The 18,152-nt window shown below is 43.2% G+C and overlaps 1 protein-coding gene across 1 annotated transcript in view; it reads right to left on the minus strand.

Annotated features, from left to right (window-relative positions):
* kif19 (kinesin family member 19) overlaps nucleotides 1-18,152 on the minus strand; it is a 74,510-nt gene extending 56,358 nt beyond the window's left edge. Inside the window, exons 1-2 of the mRNA XM_024146201.2 lie at nucleotides 17,663-18,152; nucleotides 16,212-16,292 (exon numbers count right to left, since the gene is read on the minus strand). Coding sequence (XP_024001969.1) covers nucleotides 16,212-16,292; nucleotides 17,663-17,701 — 120 coding nt within the window. The 5' untranslated portion in view covers nucleotides 17,702-18,152. The remainder of the gene's footprint in view (nucleotides 1-16,211; nucleotides 16,293-17,662) is intronic.

The following is an 18,152-nucleotide window of genomic DNA, read 5'->3' on the forward strand; positions in this document are numbered from 1 at the left end:
TGCACCGTAATCACTGCATGTACTGTATGTAGTAGGGTTGGGAATTGCCAGGGACCTCACGATACAATATTATTACGATATGTAGGTGGCAATACGATAATAATGTATTGCGATTCTTACGATTCTATTTGTATTGCAATTCGATACTGTGATTTTATTGCGATATGATGTTCCAAACATATTGCTCACTATAGAGTAAACAAGTTTTGATGAGTCATGGAAATAAAAGCGATGAAAACATTTTGGCTCACTATTTAAAAGGAAGATGGAGAACAAGCTATAGTAAAAAGAATACCGGAGTTTTGGCGCAGGTACAGCCAACTAACGCTACCCACAAATTATAGATTTTTTACAAATCGATACTTGGCGTCAAATATCGCTATAATATCATCCAAAAATAACTTTTCCATCACTATATTGTAGTAGAGAGGAACTAATTTAGCACGGCTTCAGGTCAACACTTACCTTAAACAAATGATCCACACACGCATGCACACACACACACCCTTTAACACGGCAGGGATGGCATCAGTATGAGGCCATGTCCATTTTCTGTCCAGTACAAATCCATCAGAGGTGAGAGGGGGAAAACACAGGAAAAGTACAGAACATGCAAAATTAATAAATTAAAGTTCTTCGGCCCTAATGTCACCGTCACGGAGGCTACTGTGTGTCAAATGATGAACAACAACAAAATCAGAGTGTGTGTGCAAGCACGTACACAGATAGGGCTCTACCTATGTAGAGCATATGCCCCTTTTCCTTTCCAGTCTCCAAAGTTCCCTTTTGGGTGGTGACATAATTACCCTTCGTTTTTTGTCATTGTTGTTCAGAACACACTGCCCATAAGTCGTGATCAAGTTCGCCACCCTGTCCACTGGTTGCGCTAACTAGCAGATTCACATCAATCATCAAGATTAATGATCAGCTGATAGCCCACCCTCTTTTCCAGATGTCAGTCATGTCTTTAGGAGGCCCTGTAACTAGCTTGCTTACAATTTGTGATGATGAGTGAGTGCGTTGTTGCAGAAATAAATCGCACTATGCTACAGAGGCATTTAGTATGTTATGAATTGTGAAAGTAAAAAAAACATATTGTTTTGAGCACATGCCCCGTGAAAGGTCTGTGCACGGCCCTGTGGGTGTGTGTGTGTGTGGGATGGATTGAAAGCACAGAGCAGAGGGCCGGCAAATAAGAAGAGTGCAGGGCTGACCCGTGGGCCAATGATGAGAGTGCAGTGCTGACCCTGTGGCTGACCTGCCTCCTGGTTGTGTAACAGGTATTAAGTGGCCAGGAGGTGAGCTCAAAGGAACACACTGCTCTGCGCTGATGATGTTTAACAGTAACAGCACTGGCCAGAGGGCCGGGTGGCCAAAAGACCACACACACCACAAAAAAACACACACACCACAAAAAACACACACAGACACAATCAAAGTTACACTTAGATCCACAATATGCCACTTTCTGTAGAGTCATAAGTGACTGTAATAAACTCATATATACTGAACAAAAATATAAATACAACATGCAACAATTTCAACGATTTTACAAGTTATGGTTCATATAAGGAAATCAGTCAATTAAAATATATAAATTAGGCCCTAATCTATAAATTTCACATGACTGGGCAGGGACGCAGCCATCGGTGGGCCTGAGAGGGCATAGGCCCACCCATTTGGGAGCCAGGCCCAGCCAATCAGAATTAGTTTTTCCCCACAAAAGGGATTTATTACAGACAGTTTCATCAGCTGTCTGTGTGGCTGGTCTCAGACGAAGTGAAGCCGGATGTGTAGGTCCTGTGCTGGCGTGGTTACACGTGGTCGGTGGTTGTGAGGCCGGTTCGACATACTGCCAAATTCTCTAAAATGATGTTGGAGGCGGCTTATGGTGGAGAAATGAACATTCAATTCTCTGGCAACAGCTCTGGTGGACATTCCTGCAGTCAGCATGCCAATTGCACGCTGTTGCATTGTGTTGTGGGACAAAACTGCATATTTTAGAGAGGCATTTAATTGTCCCCAGCACAAGGTGTACCTGTGTAATGATCATGCTGTTTAATCAGCTTCTTGATATGCCACACCTGTCAGGTGGATTGATTATCTTGGCAAAGGAGAAATGCTCACTAACAGTACATTTGCACACACAATTTGATAAAAATAAGCTTTTGGAAAATGTCTGGGATTTTTTTTATTTCAGTTCATAAAACAGGGGTCCAAAACTTTGCATGTGGAGTTTATATTTTTGTTCAGCAATACATATTTTTTTGTATGTCTTGCTCAACAGCCTCTAATGTATTATTCATCAAATTCATTTTACTAGAAAATAGGCCTGAGATGTAGGGAGTTTATTGAATCTGTACTGGGGAAAAAATTACAGTAGGTGATTAAAACCCTGAAAGTAATTTAGGGTTGCTTAAAGCACTTAAAGCAGTCCTGTGTCACCACCCACACTGCAACACAGTGTTCAGGGTTAGACTGTCTATTAGTGTTGTCATGTTAACCTGGCTGCACAGAAAATAGGCCCCTTTGTTTTGATGCAACCTCCAACCTGCTGTGGCTCCCTCCTTCCCTCACTTTCGTCATCCCTCCCACCATTGGGCTTTATTTATCACCACTTCCCTCCACAGTCAGTGCCAGCCAGGAGTGGCGTCGCCATTTACAGCCACTTTATTCTCATTCCTGGCTCTACCTCTGTGGAGGAACTGACTGAGGTTAAATCTTCGGCTGCGGCTAAAGAAAGACGCTGCTGGGGTTTATTTGTAGTTCCTTTCCCTGCTCTCCTGTCCAGGAACTTATTCAAACACGACGCCTCGTAAAAGACTCTGACACTGTTTGGACAAAGTCCTCAGAGTCTATCCCTCGGACACACTAACAAGGCTATTTTGTGACTGTTCTATTTTAGAAAATCCAACAAACTGTAACTGTGTCAAGATCATCTTGGGCTACTGAGGTGAACAGTAAGAAAGTAAAACATACAAATGAAATTTAAATGGTGAAAATTATTGATGAAAATGATCCTGGAAATGAGCGTCTCTTTCTTTCATCCATTTTAAATGAGCAGGATCACCCCGCCAACTACTTCCTCAATCTTCCTCACAGCATGCTTTCTACCTTACCCAGGGGGTGCTATGTGTTATTCTAGCTGAATCAGCTTGGTTATTCTACAGCCCCTGAGGTGAGAGCAATTTGAATCGCATTTCAGTGAGACTTCTGGGCATAAAAGCAGAAGAAACAGAATACAGAATGCCCAGGCAGGATGCTTTGTAGTCCACAAAGAAGGGAATTTGTCGATTCATGGCCATGTGTTAACAGGTAGATGACTAGAATTATTTTGGGGATAGAGTGAATACAGCTCTTTGTTGTACTTCAGGAAAGAACTCTGAGGCAGCACCAGACAGCGCTGAGAAACCTCTTCCTTTCTAACTATTGCTACCGTCATTACTTTGAGTGGTGTACCACTCCCTGTCACACAATCCCACACACAGACTCCAAGCCTTCAAAGCTTCCAAAACAACAGCAAAATAGACAGTCACTTCACTTAGTCTCCATTGCATGTGAAGAAAATCTTTACACTGCATGTAAAGAAAATATTTTTCATGGTTAGTCAATAGGAGCCGTCCGACCCTGCTTCCTCTCTCCCTCTCTCCTCTAACGCAGAGCGGATAGATCCTCCCTCTTATGGCAGTGAAAAATACAAACAATAGCCCTGACCTTGTCTGGGGGTCTCCATGGTGACGGACAAGGCCTCCCTATAAACCATTCTCCTGTGTGTGTGGGTGACAGCCCTGCCCTGCCTGTTAACTGGCCCTAAAGCTACAGGATACATCCTGCATGGCACACAATACCACCCCACCCGACACCAGATAGCCTGGCACAGTGATAATAGGACTTACACTTCACTCTTTTGGCACTCCATACATTTCCATAATTGTGGATTAAGCAATTTAGCATGGGAAGCTTATATCATAAAAATGTCTGGAAATGTACTGCATATTATTACCTTTTGTCAATACTGTGTCAAGTTATATTCTTTAAAGAGTACTGGCCTACATATCAAGATTGATAACTGCTGGGAACAGATTAGTATGTTCCCTCCTTCTCTATAAGTAGGCTACCCTTTATCAAGTCTTATTTAAAAGGGCTGCTGGTGTGTGCTTTTATAGCCTGAGCGATACAGTTACTGTAGATAAATGACTTACTGGCTCTGCTTACTGGCTCCACGCTGTAGCTAGCACAAATATAAGCTCAGTGAAACCAGTGAGACTGAGCTCATCTATATGGGACTTCCTGTTCTGTCCCTACAGGTGACTAAATCCTGGGGGATGCGTTTATCCTATGGTGTAAATATAGACAGTGTTAATCAATGGTTAGGGTCAACAGTAACGCCTGTTCGTCTCTACATTTACTCATTGCTACCATGTAGGCTGAATACACACTCAGTGGCATCATACAGTTTTTTTTTAATCAACTTTATTGAAGTGGGGGAAACACGTGTCTGGAAGTCATAACCCATATATTACATAGGCTACGTGTGTCAAAACCCCTGTGATGTAACTGGAATGATGAGATAGATGTTCTTCTTCTCTGTTTTTGTTTTATTATTTCACTGCCATACTGTGTTCCATCTTGTCTAGCCATCTTGTCTCAAGAGGACCACAATGGAAATAAGTCCCGGGACTTTATTATGTGTCATCCTCCATGATTTTATTAATGTGCATGTATGGCTTTTTCAAGTTTTATGTGTGCTTGTTTTTTAAAAATGGTCGAATTAATAAACGAAAAAATATATAAAAATAGAGTATACATCTAAAAGAAATCTTCTACACTAGTGAGTAGTGACTAATCAGTAAGAATTGTATTTTGAAGTCCTCTCCACATTTTAACTGGTGTCTCTTGGTATAGTGGAGCCATAGCAMTAGATCATAACATGGTTATGTAAGTCTTTGTCTCCCATGTCCAGATGGTCCCTTCCTCCACACTGTAGGGTTCTGTTTTAATTAACATAATAACCACTAGCACTTAGCTATCCTCTCACATCATAACAATATAATTTAGTAGGTGCTTATATTTATCCTATTTCACACTTTGTACAAGTGTGTACTTGAGTGAATTGGAAATGTGTTTTTTTTGTTGCATATCCCACCTCCCCCTCAGACACCCGCGAGGAGTGGAGTCACAGCCAGGGTTACACGATTTTGCTGGTGTCCCTGGAGAAATTGGGGTTAAGTGCCATGCACAACAACCGGTTTTTCACCTTGTCGGCTCAAGTATTAAAATCAGCGCTAGCTTTTGGTTACTGGCCAAACGCTCTAACCCCGGGACTACCTGCCGCCCTATCTGGATAACATCCCAACCAAAACTAGCCAACGTGCCAAAAACAAGCCTGCTAGCCAAGGAGGGTCACGCAAGCTGGAGGATACACACATTCAGTAAAGCAACTGTAGAAGCTCACATATCACCAGCACTCATTTGAAATGCCCAAATGTCAAGTTAACCACTATTCTCAATGATGTGTTTCATAATACACTCCAATTCTGAGCTACCTCTGACTTTCCCTTGTCTTTCAAGGAGAGGAGGAACCTGATTCACCTCCAGACATGGCTCTGCTGGTTATCCTCGCAACAGGTGGCTGGAGGTGGACTGGGGTTGTGGCTGGGAAGCTCCAAAGAGCAGGTGGCAGGCAGCAAGCTTAGCTGAGCTTCCCTCTAATGCCCCTAAGTGAGCTCATCTCATCCACCTCAGGCTTAGACGCTCGCCACTGAATCGTCTGAGAGAGAGAGAGAGAGAGAGAGAGAGAGAGAGAGAGAGAGCGAGCGAGCGAGAGAGACAGAGAGAGGGACACAGAGAGAGAGAAAGAGACAGAGAGCGAGAGAGAGAGGGTGGGACAGAGAGACAGAGCGTAGCCTCCACTAGCCAGCCACCAGCTAATCTGTCTCAGCCTTACTTACCTGGAGGGAGAGAGCAGAGGGTGCCATAAGGTGCCTGTTGCACAAACACATTCAGGAGGAGGGTGCTTTATTCTTAGCTCGTCAGCGATTCAGTGTATGTGTGTGTGTGTGTGTGTGTGTGTGTGTGTGTGTGTGTGTGTGTGTGTGTTGTGTGTGTGTGTGTGTGTGTGTGTGTAAACTCCTGTGCATGGTAATCTCATAACTCCCTGGTGATGTAGGCTACATTGRATTTGTGTTACACTGTTGATACACACAGCATATTTATATACTGGATTCTTGAGTAAAGAACTCCTGCTCTTTCCATGACATAGACTGATCAGGTGAATACAGGTGAAAGCTATGATCCCTTATTGATGTCACTTGTTAAATCTATTTCAATCACTGTAGATGAAGGGGAGACAGGTTAAAGAAGGATTTTTAAGCCTTGAGACAATTGAGACATGGATTGTGTGTGTATGTGTGCCATTCAGAGGGTGAATGGGCAAGACAAAAGATTTAAGTGCCTTTAAACGGTGAATGGTAGTAGGTGCCAGGCACACCGGTTCGTGTCAAGAACTGCAACACTGCTGGGTTTTTCACGCTCAACAGTTTCCCATGGGTATAAAGAATGGTCCACCAGCCAAAGGACATCCAGCCAACTTGACAACTGTGGGAAGCGTTGGAGTCAACATGGGCCAGCATCCCTGTGGAACGCTTTTGACACATCTGTCCATGCTCCGACGAATCGCGTCTGTTCTGAGGGCAAAGGGGGGGGGTTCCTAATGTTTGGTACATCTACTGCTGTACATATTATTCTTAGCATTCATTACATGACCAAAAGTATGTGGACACTTTCTTGTCGAATATCTCATTCCTAAATACTTGCGTACAAGCAAAAACTAAAGCAGGAAGCACCAGTGACTCGGTCAATAAGAAAATGGTCAGATAAAGCAGATGCTAAGCTACAGGACTGTTTTGCTAGCACAGACTGGAATATGTTCGGGATTCTTCCGATGGTATTGAGGTGTACACCACATCAGTCACTGGCTTCATCAATAAGTGCATTGATGACTTCGTCCCCACAGTGAGTACGTACATACCCCTACCAGAAGCCATATATTATAGGTAACATCCGCACTGAGCTAAAGGGTATAGCTGCCGCTTTCAAGGAGCGGGACTCTAACCCGGAAGCTAAAAATAAATCCTGCTTTGCCCTCCGACGAACCATCAAATAGGTAAAGTGTCAATACAGCACTAAGATTGAATTGTACTACACCGGCTCCGAAGCCCGTCGGATGTGGCAGGGCTTGCAAACTATTACAGACTACAAAGGGAAGCACAGCCGTGAAGTGCCCAGTGACACGAGCCTACCAGACAAGCTAAATTACTTCTATGCTCGCTGCGAGGCAAGTACAGTTGCATCAAAGCTGGGAACGAGAGACTGAAAAACAGCTTCTATCTCAAGGCCATCAGACTGTTCAAGTGCCATCACTAGCACATCAGAGGCGGCTGCCTATAGACATAGATTAGGAATCACTGGCCACTTTCAGAAATGGATCACTAGCCACTTTAATAATGACCACTTTCCAGCTTCTACATCTGCATTGCTTGTTTTAGGCTGGGTTTCTGTATATGACATCAGCTGATGTAAAAAGTGCTTTATAAATAGATTTGATTGATTTGATTGAAACACTAGCCACTTTAATAATGTCTCCTTATCTTGCATCACCCATCTCATATGTATATACTGTACTCTATACTAAGCCACTCTATCTTAGTCCAATGCCGCTCTGACATATACTGTATGTATATATATTCTTAATCCATTCCTTACTTATATTTACATGTATTTTGGGTATATGTTGTGAAACTGTTCGATATTACTTGTTAGTTATTACTGCACTGTTGGAGCTWGAAGCACACGCATTTTGCTACACCCGCAATAACATCTGCTAAACACGTGTATGTGACCAATACATTTTATTTGATATGATTTGAACACTGAAGTATGCATGAGAGCATCAGCTGTTCCGGAAGACTGCGTGATCAKGCTCTCTGCAGCCGATGTGAGTAAGACCTTTACACAGGTCAACATTCACAAGGCCGCAGAGCCAGACGGATTACCAGGACGTGCACTCTGAGTATGCACTGACCAACTGGCAAGTGTCTTCACTGACATTTTCAACTTGTCCCTGACTGAGTCTGTACTACCAACATGTTTCAAGCAGACCAGACCACCATAGTCCCTGTGCCCAAGAACAATAAGGTAACCTGCCTAAATGACTACCGACCAGTAGCACTCACGTCTGTAGCCATGAAGTGCTTTGAAAGGCTGCTCATGGSTCACATCAACACCATTATCCCAGAAACCCTAGACCCACTCCAATTTGCATACCGCCCCAACAGATCCACAGATGATGCAATCTCTATTGCACTCAACACTGCCCTTTCCCACCTGGACAAAAGGAACACCTATGTGAGAATGCTATTCATTGACTACAGCTCAGTGTTCAACACCATAGTGCCCTCAAAGCTCATTACTAAGCTAAGGACCCTGGGACAAAACACCTCACTCTGTAACTGGATCCTGAACTTCCTGACGGGCCGCCCCCAGGTGGTAAGGGTAGGTATCAACACATCCGCCACGCTGATCCTCAACACGGGGGCCCCTCTGGGGAGCGTGCTCAGTCTCCTCCTGTACTTCTTGTTCACTCATGACTGCATGGCCAGGCACGACTCCAACACCATCATCAAGTTTGCCGACGACACAACAGTTGCCTGATCACCAACAACGATGAGACAGCCTTTAGGGAGGAAGTCAGAGACCTGGGCGTGTGGTGCCAGGACAACAACCTCTCCCTCAACGTGATCAGACAAAGGAGATGATGGTGGACTATAGGAAAAGGAGGACCGACGGAGCAGGTTGAGAGCTTCAAGTTCCTTGGTGTCCACATCACCAACAAACTATCATGGTCCAAACACACTAAGACAGTCGTGAAGAGGGCACAACAAAACCTATTACCCCTCAGGAGACTGAAAAGATTTGGCACGGGTCCTCAGATCCTCAAAAGGTTCTACAGCTGCACCATCGAGAGAATCCTGACTGATTGCATCACTGCCTGGTATGGCAACTGCTTGGCATCTGACCGCAATGCACTACAGAGAGTAGTGTGTACGGCCCAGTACGTCACTGGGGCCAAGCTTCCTGCCATCCAGGACCTCTATACCAGGTGGTGACAGAGGACGGCCCTAAAAATTGTCAAACACTCCAGCCACCCTAGTCATGCGGTAACGGAGCGCCAAGTCTAGGTCCAATAGGCTTCTTAACAGCTTCTACCCCCAAGCCATGAGACTCCTGAACAGCTAATCAAAGGGCTAACCAGACCCCTCTTTTATGCTGCTGCTACTCTCTGTTGATTATCTATGCATAGTCACTTTAACTCTACCTACTAGAGGTCGACCAATTATGATTTTTCAACGCTGATACCGATACTGATTATTGGAGGACCAAAAAAAGACGATACCGATTAATCGGCCGGTTTTTATATATATACATTTGTAATAATGACAATTACAACAATACAGAATGAACAATTAACACTTTTATTTTAACTTAATATAATGCATAAATAAAATCAATTTAGTCTCAAATAAATAATGAAACATGTTCAATTTGGTTTAAATAATGCAAAAACACAGTGTTGGAGAAGAAAGTAAAAGTGCAATATGTGCCATGTAAAAAATCTAACGTTTAAATTCCTTGCTCAGAACATGAGAACATATGAAAGCTGATGGTTCCTTTAAACATGAGTCTTCAATATTCCCAGTTAAGAAGTTTTAGGTTGTAGTTATATTATATTTCTCTCTATACCATTTGTATTTCGTAGACCTTTGACTATTGGATGTTCTTATAGGCACTGTAGTATTGCCAGCCTAATCTCGGGAGTTGATAAACTTGAAGTCATAAACAGCGCTGTGCTTCAAGCATTGTGAAAAACTGCTGGCAAACAGAGGAAAGTGCGGTTTGAATGAATGCTTACGAGCCTGCTGCTGCCTACCACCGCTCAGTCAGACTGCTCTATCAAATATCAAATCATAGACTTAATTATAATATAATAAACACAGAAATACGAGCCTTTGGTCATTAATATGGTCGAATCCGGAAACTATCATTTCGAAAACAAAACGTTTATTCTTTCAATGAAAAACGAAACCGTTCCGTATTTTATTTAACGGGTGCAACCCTACGTCTAAATATTGCTCTTAATTGCACAACTTTCAATGTTATGTCATAATTATGTAAAATTCTGGCAAATTAATTACAATCTTTGTTAGAGAAGAATGGTTCACACAGTTCGCAACGAGCCGAGCGACCCAACTGCTGCATATACCCTGACTCTGCTTACACTGAACGCAGAAGTATATTATATGCAACGCAGGACAAGCTAGTTAAACTAGTAATATCATCAACCATGTGTAGTTAACTAGTGATTATGTTCTTCTTATGGCTGGGGGCAGTATGAGTAGCTTGGATGAATAAGGTGCCCAGAGTAAACTGTCGCTACTCAGGCCCAGAAGCTAGAATATGCAGATTTGGATAGAAACACTCTGAAGTTTCTAAAACTTTTGATTGATGTCTGTGAGTATAACAGAACTCATACGGCAGGCAAAAACCTGAGAAAAAATCCAACCAGAATGTGGAATCTGAGGTTGTAGTTTTCAACTCTTTGCCTATCCAAGATACAGTATAAATTTGGTCCGATTGCACTTCCGAGCTTCCACTAGAGTCAGCAGTCTTTAGACCTTGTTTGAGGCTTCTACTGTGAAGAGGAGAGAATGAGACTGTTTCAACCAGATGTCTGGCAGAATGCCATGACTCAGTCTCGCGTGCGCCCGTGAGTAGCTAGCGTTCCATTGCATTTCTAAAAACAAAGGAATTCTCCAGTTATAACATTATTGGAGATTTATGTTAAAAACATTCTAAAGATGATTCTATACATCGTTTGACATTTCTACGAACTGTAACGAACTTTTTGACTTTTCGTCTGAACCTAGTGCTCGCGCTCATGAATTTGATTTGTGACCTAAACGTGCGAACCAAAAGGTAATTTGGACATAAATGATGGACTTATCGAACAAAACAAACATTTATTGTGAACTGGGTTCTGGGAGTGCATTCTGATGAAGATAAGTGAATATTTATAGTGCTATTTCTGACTTCTTTTGACTCCACAACATGCGCGGTACCTGTAAGGCCTGTTTTTGTGTCTGAGCGCCGTACTCAGATTATTGCATGGTGTGCTTTTTCCTAAAAAAAAATTAAAATTCGACACACGGTTGCATTAAGGAGAAGTTTATCTAAAGTTCCATGTAAACACTTGTATCTTTTATCAATGTTTATTATGACTGTAAATTGATGTGGCTCTCTGCAAAATCACCGGATGTTTTGGAGGCAAAACATTACTGAACATAACGCGCCAATGTAAACTAAGATTTTTGGATATTATATTAACTTTATCGAACAAAAACTACATGTATTGTGAACATGAATCCATTGAGTGTCATCTGATGAAGATCATCAAAGGTTAGTGATTAATTTATCTCATTTCTGCTTTTTGTGACTCCTCTCTTTGGCTGGAAATGGCTGTTTTTTCCTGTGACTAGGTACTGACTAACATAATCAGATGGTGTGCTTTCGTCGTAATGCCTTTGTAAATCGGACACTGTGTGGATTAACAACAAGTTATTTTAAAATGTGTGTAAAATACTTGTATGTTGAGAATTTTAATTATGAGATTTCTGTTGTTTGAATTTGGCGCCCTGCACTTTCACTGGCTGTTGTCAAGTCGATCCGTTACGGAATCTCAGCCGATCTCAGCCGTAAGAAGTTAAGTCTTTATTGAAGACTCATCTCTTCAGTAGGTCCCCCGATTTGAGTGTAGTCTGGCCCAGGAGTGTGAAGGTGAACGGAAAGACACTGGAGCAACAACCACCCTTGCTGTTCTCTCTGCCGGTTCCCTCTCTCACTGGGATTCTCTGCCTCTAACCCTATTACAGGGGCTGAGTCACTGGCTTACTGGTGCTCTTCCATGCCGTCCCTAGGAGGTGCGTCACTTGAGTGGTTGAGTCACTGACGTGATCTTCCTGTCCGGTTGGCGCCCCCCCTTTGGGTGCTGCCGTGGCGGAGATCTTTGTGGGCTATACTCGGCCTTGTCTCAGGATGGTAAGTTGGTGGTTGAAGATATCCCTCTAGTGGTGTGGGGGCTGTGCTTTAGAAAAGTGGGTGGGGTTATATCCTGCCTGTTTGGCCCTGTCCGGGGGTGTCGTCGGATGGGGTCACGGTGTCTCCCGACCCCTCCTGTCTCAGCCTCCAGTAGTTATGCTACAGTAGTTTATGTGTCGGGGGGCTAGGGTCAGTCTGTTATATCTGGAGTACTTCTCCTGTCTTATCCGGTGTCCTGTGTGAATTTAAGTATGCTCTCTCTTTCTCTCTTTCTTTCTCTCTCTCTTTCTTTCTTTCGGAGGACCTGAGTCCTAGGACCATGCCTCAGGACTACCTGGCCTGATGACTCCTTGCTGTCCCCAGTCCACCTGGCCGTGCTGCTGCTCTAGTTTCAACTGTTCTGACTGCGGCTATGGAACCCTGATCTGTTCACCGGACGTGCTACCTGTCGCAGACCTGCTGTTTACAACTCTCTAGAGACAGAAGGAGCAGTATAGATACTCGGCTATGAAAAGCCAACTGACATTTACTCCTGAAGTGCTGACCTGTTGCACCCTTGACAACCACAGTGATTATTATTATTTGACCCTTCTGGTCATCTATGAACATTTAAACATAGTTAGTTGATTAGATAAATAACAGTCAATGAAAGATTAATGAAAGTAAAGTCATGACCTCTGGTAAATTCAATTGATTGGACATGATTTGGAAAGGCACACACCTGTCTATATAAGGTCCCACAGTTGAAAGTGCATGTCAGAGCAAAAACCAAGCCATGAGGTTGAAGGAATTGTCCGTAGAGCTCCGAGACAGGATTGTGTCGAGGCACAGATCTGGAGAAGGGTACTAAAATATTTCTGCAGCATTGAAGGTCCCCAAGAACAGAGTGGCTTCCATCATTCCTAAATGGAAGAAGTTTGGAACCACCAAGATTCTTCCTAAAGCTGGCCGCCCGTTCAAACTCAGCAATCGGGGGAGAAGGGCTTTGGTGACCAAGAACCCGATGGTCACTTTGACAGAGCTCCAGAGTTCCTCTGTGGAGATGTGAGAACATCTAGAAGGACAACCATCTCTGCAGCACTCCACCAATCAGGCCTTTATGGTAGAGTGGCCAGACGGAAGCCACTCCTCAATAAAAGGCACACGACAGCCCGCTTGGAGTTTGCCAAAAGGCACCTAAAGGACTCTCAGACCTAGAGAAACAAGATTCTCTGGTCTGATGAAACCAAGATTGAACTCTTCCCTGATCTGTTTCACCATCCCTTGTGATTGTCTCCACCCCCTCCAGGTGTCGCTTATTTATCCCTGTGTTTCCTGTCTCTCTGTGCCAGTTTGTCTTGTATGTTCAAATCAACCAGCGTGTTTTTTCCCGTGCGCCTGCTTTTCTATTCTCTTCTACTAGTCCTCCCGGTTTGCCTGTTTTCTTTGCCTGTTTTCTGGGCTCCATTCCCACCTACCTGACCATTCTGCCTGCCCTTCATTCTGTACCTCTGGAACTCTGAACTGGTTTTGAACTTTTGCCTGTCCACGACCATTCTCTTGCCTTCCCCTTTTGGATTGTTAATAAACATCTTGGACTCTAACCATCTGCCTCCTGTGTCTGCATCTGGGTCTCGCCTTGTGCCCTTATACTTTGGCCTGAATGCCAAGCGTCACATCTGGAGGAAAGCTGGCACCATCCTTACGGTGAAGCACAGTGATGGGGATGTTTTTCAGCGGCAGGGACTGGGAGACTAGTCAGGATCGAGGTAAAGATGAACGGAGCAATTTACAGAGAGATCGTTGATGAAAACCTGCTCCAGAGCGCTCAGGACCTCAGACTGGGGCGAACGTACACCTTCCAACAGGACGACAACCTTAAGCACACAGCCAAGACAATGCAGAAGTGGCTTCGGGACAAGTTACTTCAACAAAGTACTGAGTAAAGGGTATGAATAGTTAAATAAATCTATTTMGAATAAATTAGCAAAATGAAATAAAAACCTGTTTTTGCTTTGTCAATATCGGGTATTGTGTGAAAATAGATGAGGAAAAATCTAGTTAATCAATTTTAGAATAAGGCTGTAACATAACAAATGGAAAAAGTCAAGGGACCTGAATACTTTCCGAAGGCACCGTATACGTATAGATTGTGATTTGGATTACTGATACAGTGCTATTTGGGTTGTTAACTGGAACCATCCTGACATTCATGATTTGTTGCTTCTAGTTTTTATTATACATTTGTTTTGACTTTTTTGTTACTGCACTGTTAGGAGCTAGTAACACAGCTCCCTCCCTCTCTCCCTCCACAGGAACACATAGTCTTATAAGCCCTTTATCAGGTAAGAGGTAAACACTACGCAGTACACACACACAATACCCCGCACACTGTCTCCACAACCTGTTTGTATTGTAGTGACTATAAGCCCTTGGCTGCAAACACACAGAGACCTAAGATAACCTGCTAGGCTGTTACTCTACACAGATGAACCACTCACAAAATGTRTCCATTCTATCATCTTGCCTTTGTTTTTCAATAGCATAACATCAACAGTGTATGTAGAGGTTACATTTTGTTGAATTCTACTGTGACAATGAAAATGTTTCACCAATAACGTTGACAATAATGTTGTAAAGGSTAAAGAACACTGCTGCTACCTTGCTCTCCAACCAAGGTGCATGGCTTGAGGAGCTAACAGAAGAACTGTTGTTCACTGTAAAAAGCAGGGCTGTGTCAGCAACAATACACCATCACAATGGGCCTATCATACTTAGCTTACTCCTGGTGGTGTCATCAAGGCAGAGCAGAGGGAGAGTTGCTGGGTTAATAAGTCTGGCTGTAGGTTAATTGAATTGCTTTTGAGAGCCACAGACAGAGAGTAAGCCAGGTCTCATTCCCTCCAGTCCCTCACTCACAATTAATGCTGATTATTTCCAGTTTAACTGTGGCACCACCTTCCATGCAGTCAAAGACMTTGACTGAAGTGAACAACAAATTAGTGATGACAGACTTATTATTATGTGAACCGTAACAAATCTTTCACCAGCAAAACCAATGTTATCTTACCCTGGAAGCCAGAGTGCTCTCCTGCTAACTCCTCATGGAATTGTCATTCCAAACATAAGTCCAACAACATCTACTCCCTACAGCAGATCACCCACTAAGACCTAAACCAGTAAATTCTCAGTGGTATTAACACCTCATCCATATCACAGTCATAATACTGCTCATTATTATCATCATCATTCTCACCCTCCTTCTTATCATCATCACATCAGGAGAATTACTACGTGGTATCCAAGTTGTCACCATGAGGGACACACCTGGAGGCTTCTAACTGGCTCCAGGTAAATATGCTCCCCAAGGACCCTATAGGAGCCCTGCCTTTCCCTGTGCTGTATATCATGGATTAACTTCCTTTGGTTGGGGTCATGCTTTGCAATGAGGAAAATTGGAATTGGTATTTCGGTTAAATACATGGACTGAATGGAAATAGAACGACCGCCAAATAAGCTCATAATAATATTCTCTATGTTCATAATGGTGGCAGAATGATAAATGGTGGGTCTTAAATAGCAGTTCCATCAAGGTTAGAAGCATTCAATAACGGCACAAAGCTGTTTCACACACATCATGTCCTCCTTTGCTACAGTCCAGACATGTCTTGTCTGCCTTCTTTCTTCAGAACTAATCCAATTTCCATCCTCTATCAGAGAGGTCACTCTCTAAACTGTAACAATCCACTGAATCACAATACAGAGCCATCTGCATGCGTCTCTCTCTCTCACGCACGCACGCACGCACGCACGCACGACTGACTTACTGCGCAGTGTGACATCTGAGCGTTGATGCACACACACACAGTGATCGACCTCACTTGGTTGAGACCAGCTATACTGTGCTGCGCTGCTGTGAAAAGTGCATGCACCTGCAGATACATTATATATGTGAAGCAGGCCTTGTGACTGGATGCGAGAGAGGCCTGGAACAACTTGCGAGCTTGCACAGACACACACACACACACACAAACGCAAGAATGAGCACGCATGAACACACACACGGCGGGTCATCTAACCTGGTTGTCCACTCTGTGGGCCACTATGGTGGCTGCCTCTTCCCGCTCAGAATCGRTGAGGGGTCTGATCCTCAGGGCCACCTGGGAGACACACAGGTTGAAAAACACAGGCTTAGAGCTTTCACAATTAGAACAACACACAACTATAATAACACAGGTTTAGACCTTTCACAGAGAAACACACAAAAACAACACAGGGTTAGAGATTTCACAGAGAGAACAATGCAAGGTTAGAGCTTTCACAGTTAGAACTTTCACAGTGCTTTGAAAAGGTTAGAGCTTTCACAGCAAATATCAGAACAGCATCAAGGAGATTCTTCATTCACACCACAGCAATAGTCTGGAATCTTGATGCCATTCCAAGTCAACAAGAGCAAAGGATAAAGTAAATGATTATGGTTACCCTCTGTTTTTAACAGAGTAATTTAACTTGTGTAATGTCACTATGACATGAGCCTCTCTCCATCTATTGTCCTGAAGAGCTCTCTCTCTGTGTGTCAAAACACTCGGGACGGGGGGGGGGGGGGGGGCATTATGATACTTAGAACAAGACAGACCAATGTATAGACTGATAACCCATCCACACGTTATAAACTATTAGATAATCAGTGCTGCAGCGGTGCATAGAAAACAGTCTCTGAGTTGATACAGTCAGACTGAATAGGCCACCTGGTGTGAATGTATTGCAGAATGAAATTGTAGGGCGGTAATGTTGTTTGTTAGTGAAATAGGTAACTAATGTTATGTTATTAGATAGAGGGATGTGGCAGAGTCAAGATAACATGTTTAGTGGGTAGATATGGAATGTTACAGGCCATACATCCAGCTCTTGACATTGACCCATATGAATTAAACCTTTACAGGACAATTCAGTCATTCCACAGACAATGGGGATTAATATTGATATTRTCCATCACCAGTGCTGTGGAGCTAGTCAGTGTATGACATAGTGGAGAAGATGAGAGACTGGGGAACTGAAATGAGCCATGTTAATAATTCAGATATGGTATATCACACCGGCTGGAACCACTGGGGAAGAATAAGGTCTGTGTGGAGATGGCCAACTATTAACTTATGACATGGGAATTCAATGTTAGAGGTCAACAAATGTCTCCATATGTGACTGAGGCAAGAGCTACTGTAATAAAAGGCATAATTTGCTTAGTAATGTAATTTAGGCTATAATAAACTTCTATTGTATTTTATTCTAATATTTAATGTGGGCTATCGGAATAAAATACCAGCTTGAGTGSCATTCATCTCAGCAACCCAGAACCAACGGGCATATAGACTACAATCTAGTCTACACAATTATCTAAAGTTACGACTTCCATGTGGCATATTACACTTAAATGATCCCATACCGYTAGGCTATACAACATTACTGCTGTTCTTGCAGTAATAGTAAACAGGTGTGATGATGTATACGTAGGCTACGGTATTGTACTTACTGTTAGTTGGTGGTCCTTTGATTCGCCAGTGTCCTTCATGGCCACTTGTAGTTGGAGTGTCCTCGACTTGTTAGAAAATAGTGGCCGTCTATACAGGCTACTAAACTGGACATCGGTCAGACATCCTGCACAATATCTGCACGACCCCTCTCAAAACCACCTGTACTACTTGTCAATGTAGCCTACAAACAAACCTCTACCTTTCCGCGTCAAAATAGTTGGGATCATTTTTTTACGGTTAAATAAACGCCACTCTACTCGCCAAAAGTGCGCTCTTTCAAGCCTGATGTAACCGCGTAAAACGAGTACARTCCGTTTAATCTATTCTGTTTCAAGAAATAATTTGGTTGTTTATTCACCCATGTCTTTGAAAACAGACAAGGATACCGACGAGAATGCGGACGGAGAAAGGCAGGTGTCGACCTGTCTACTAGAACTGCCCTTTTATTCTCCTTCACTCTCGCCTTTTCTTTTCTCCTCTGACGACTCG

Source organism: Salvelinus sp. IW2-2015, unplaced genomic scaffold (genome assembly GCF_002910315.2).
Source record: "Salvelinus sp. IW2-2015 unplaced genomic scaffold, ASM291031v2 Un_scaffold16323, whole genome shotgun sequence".
NCBI classification, from domain to species: domain Eukaryota; kingdom Metazoa; phylum Chordata; class Actinopteri; order Salmoniformes; family Salmonidae; genus Salvelinus; species Salvelinus sp. IW2-2015.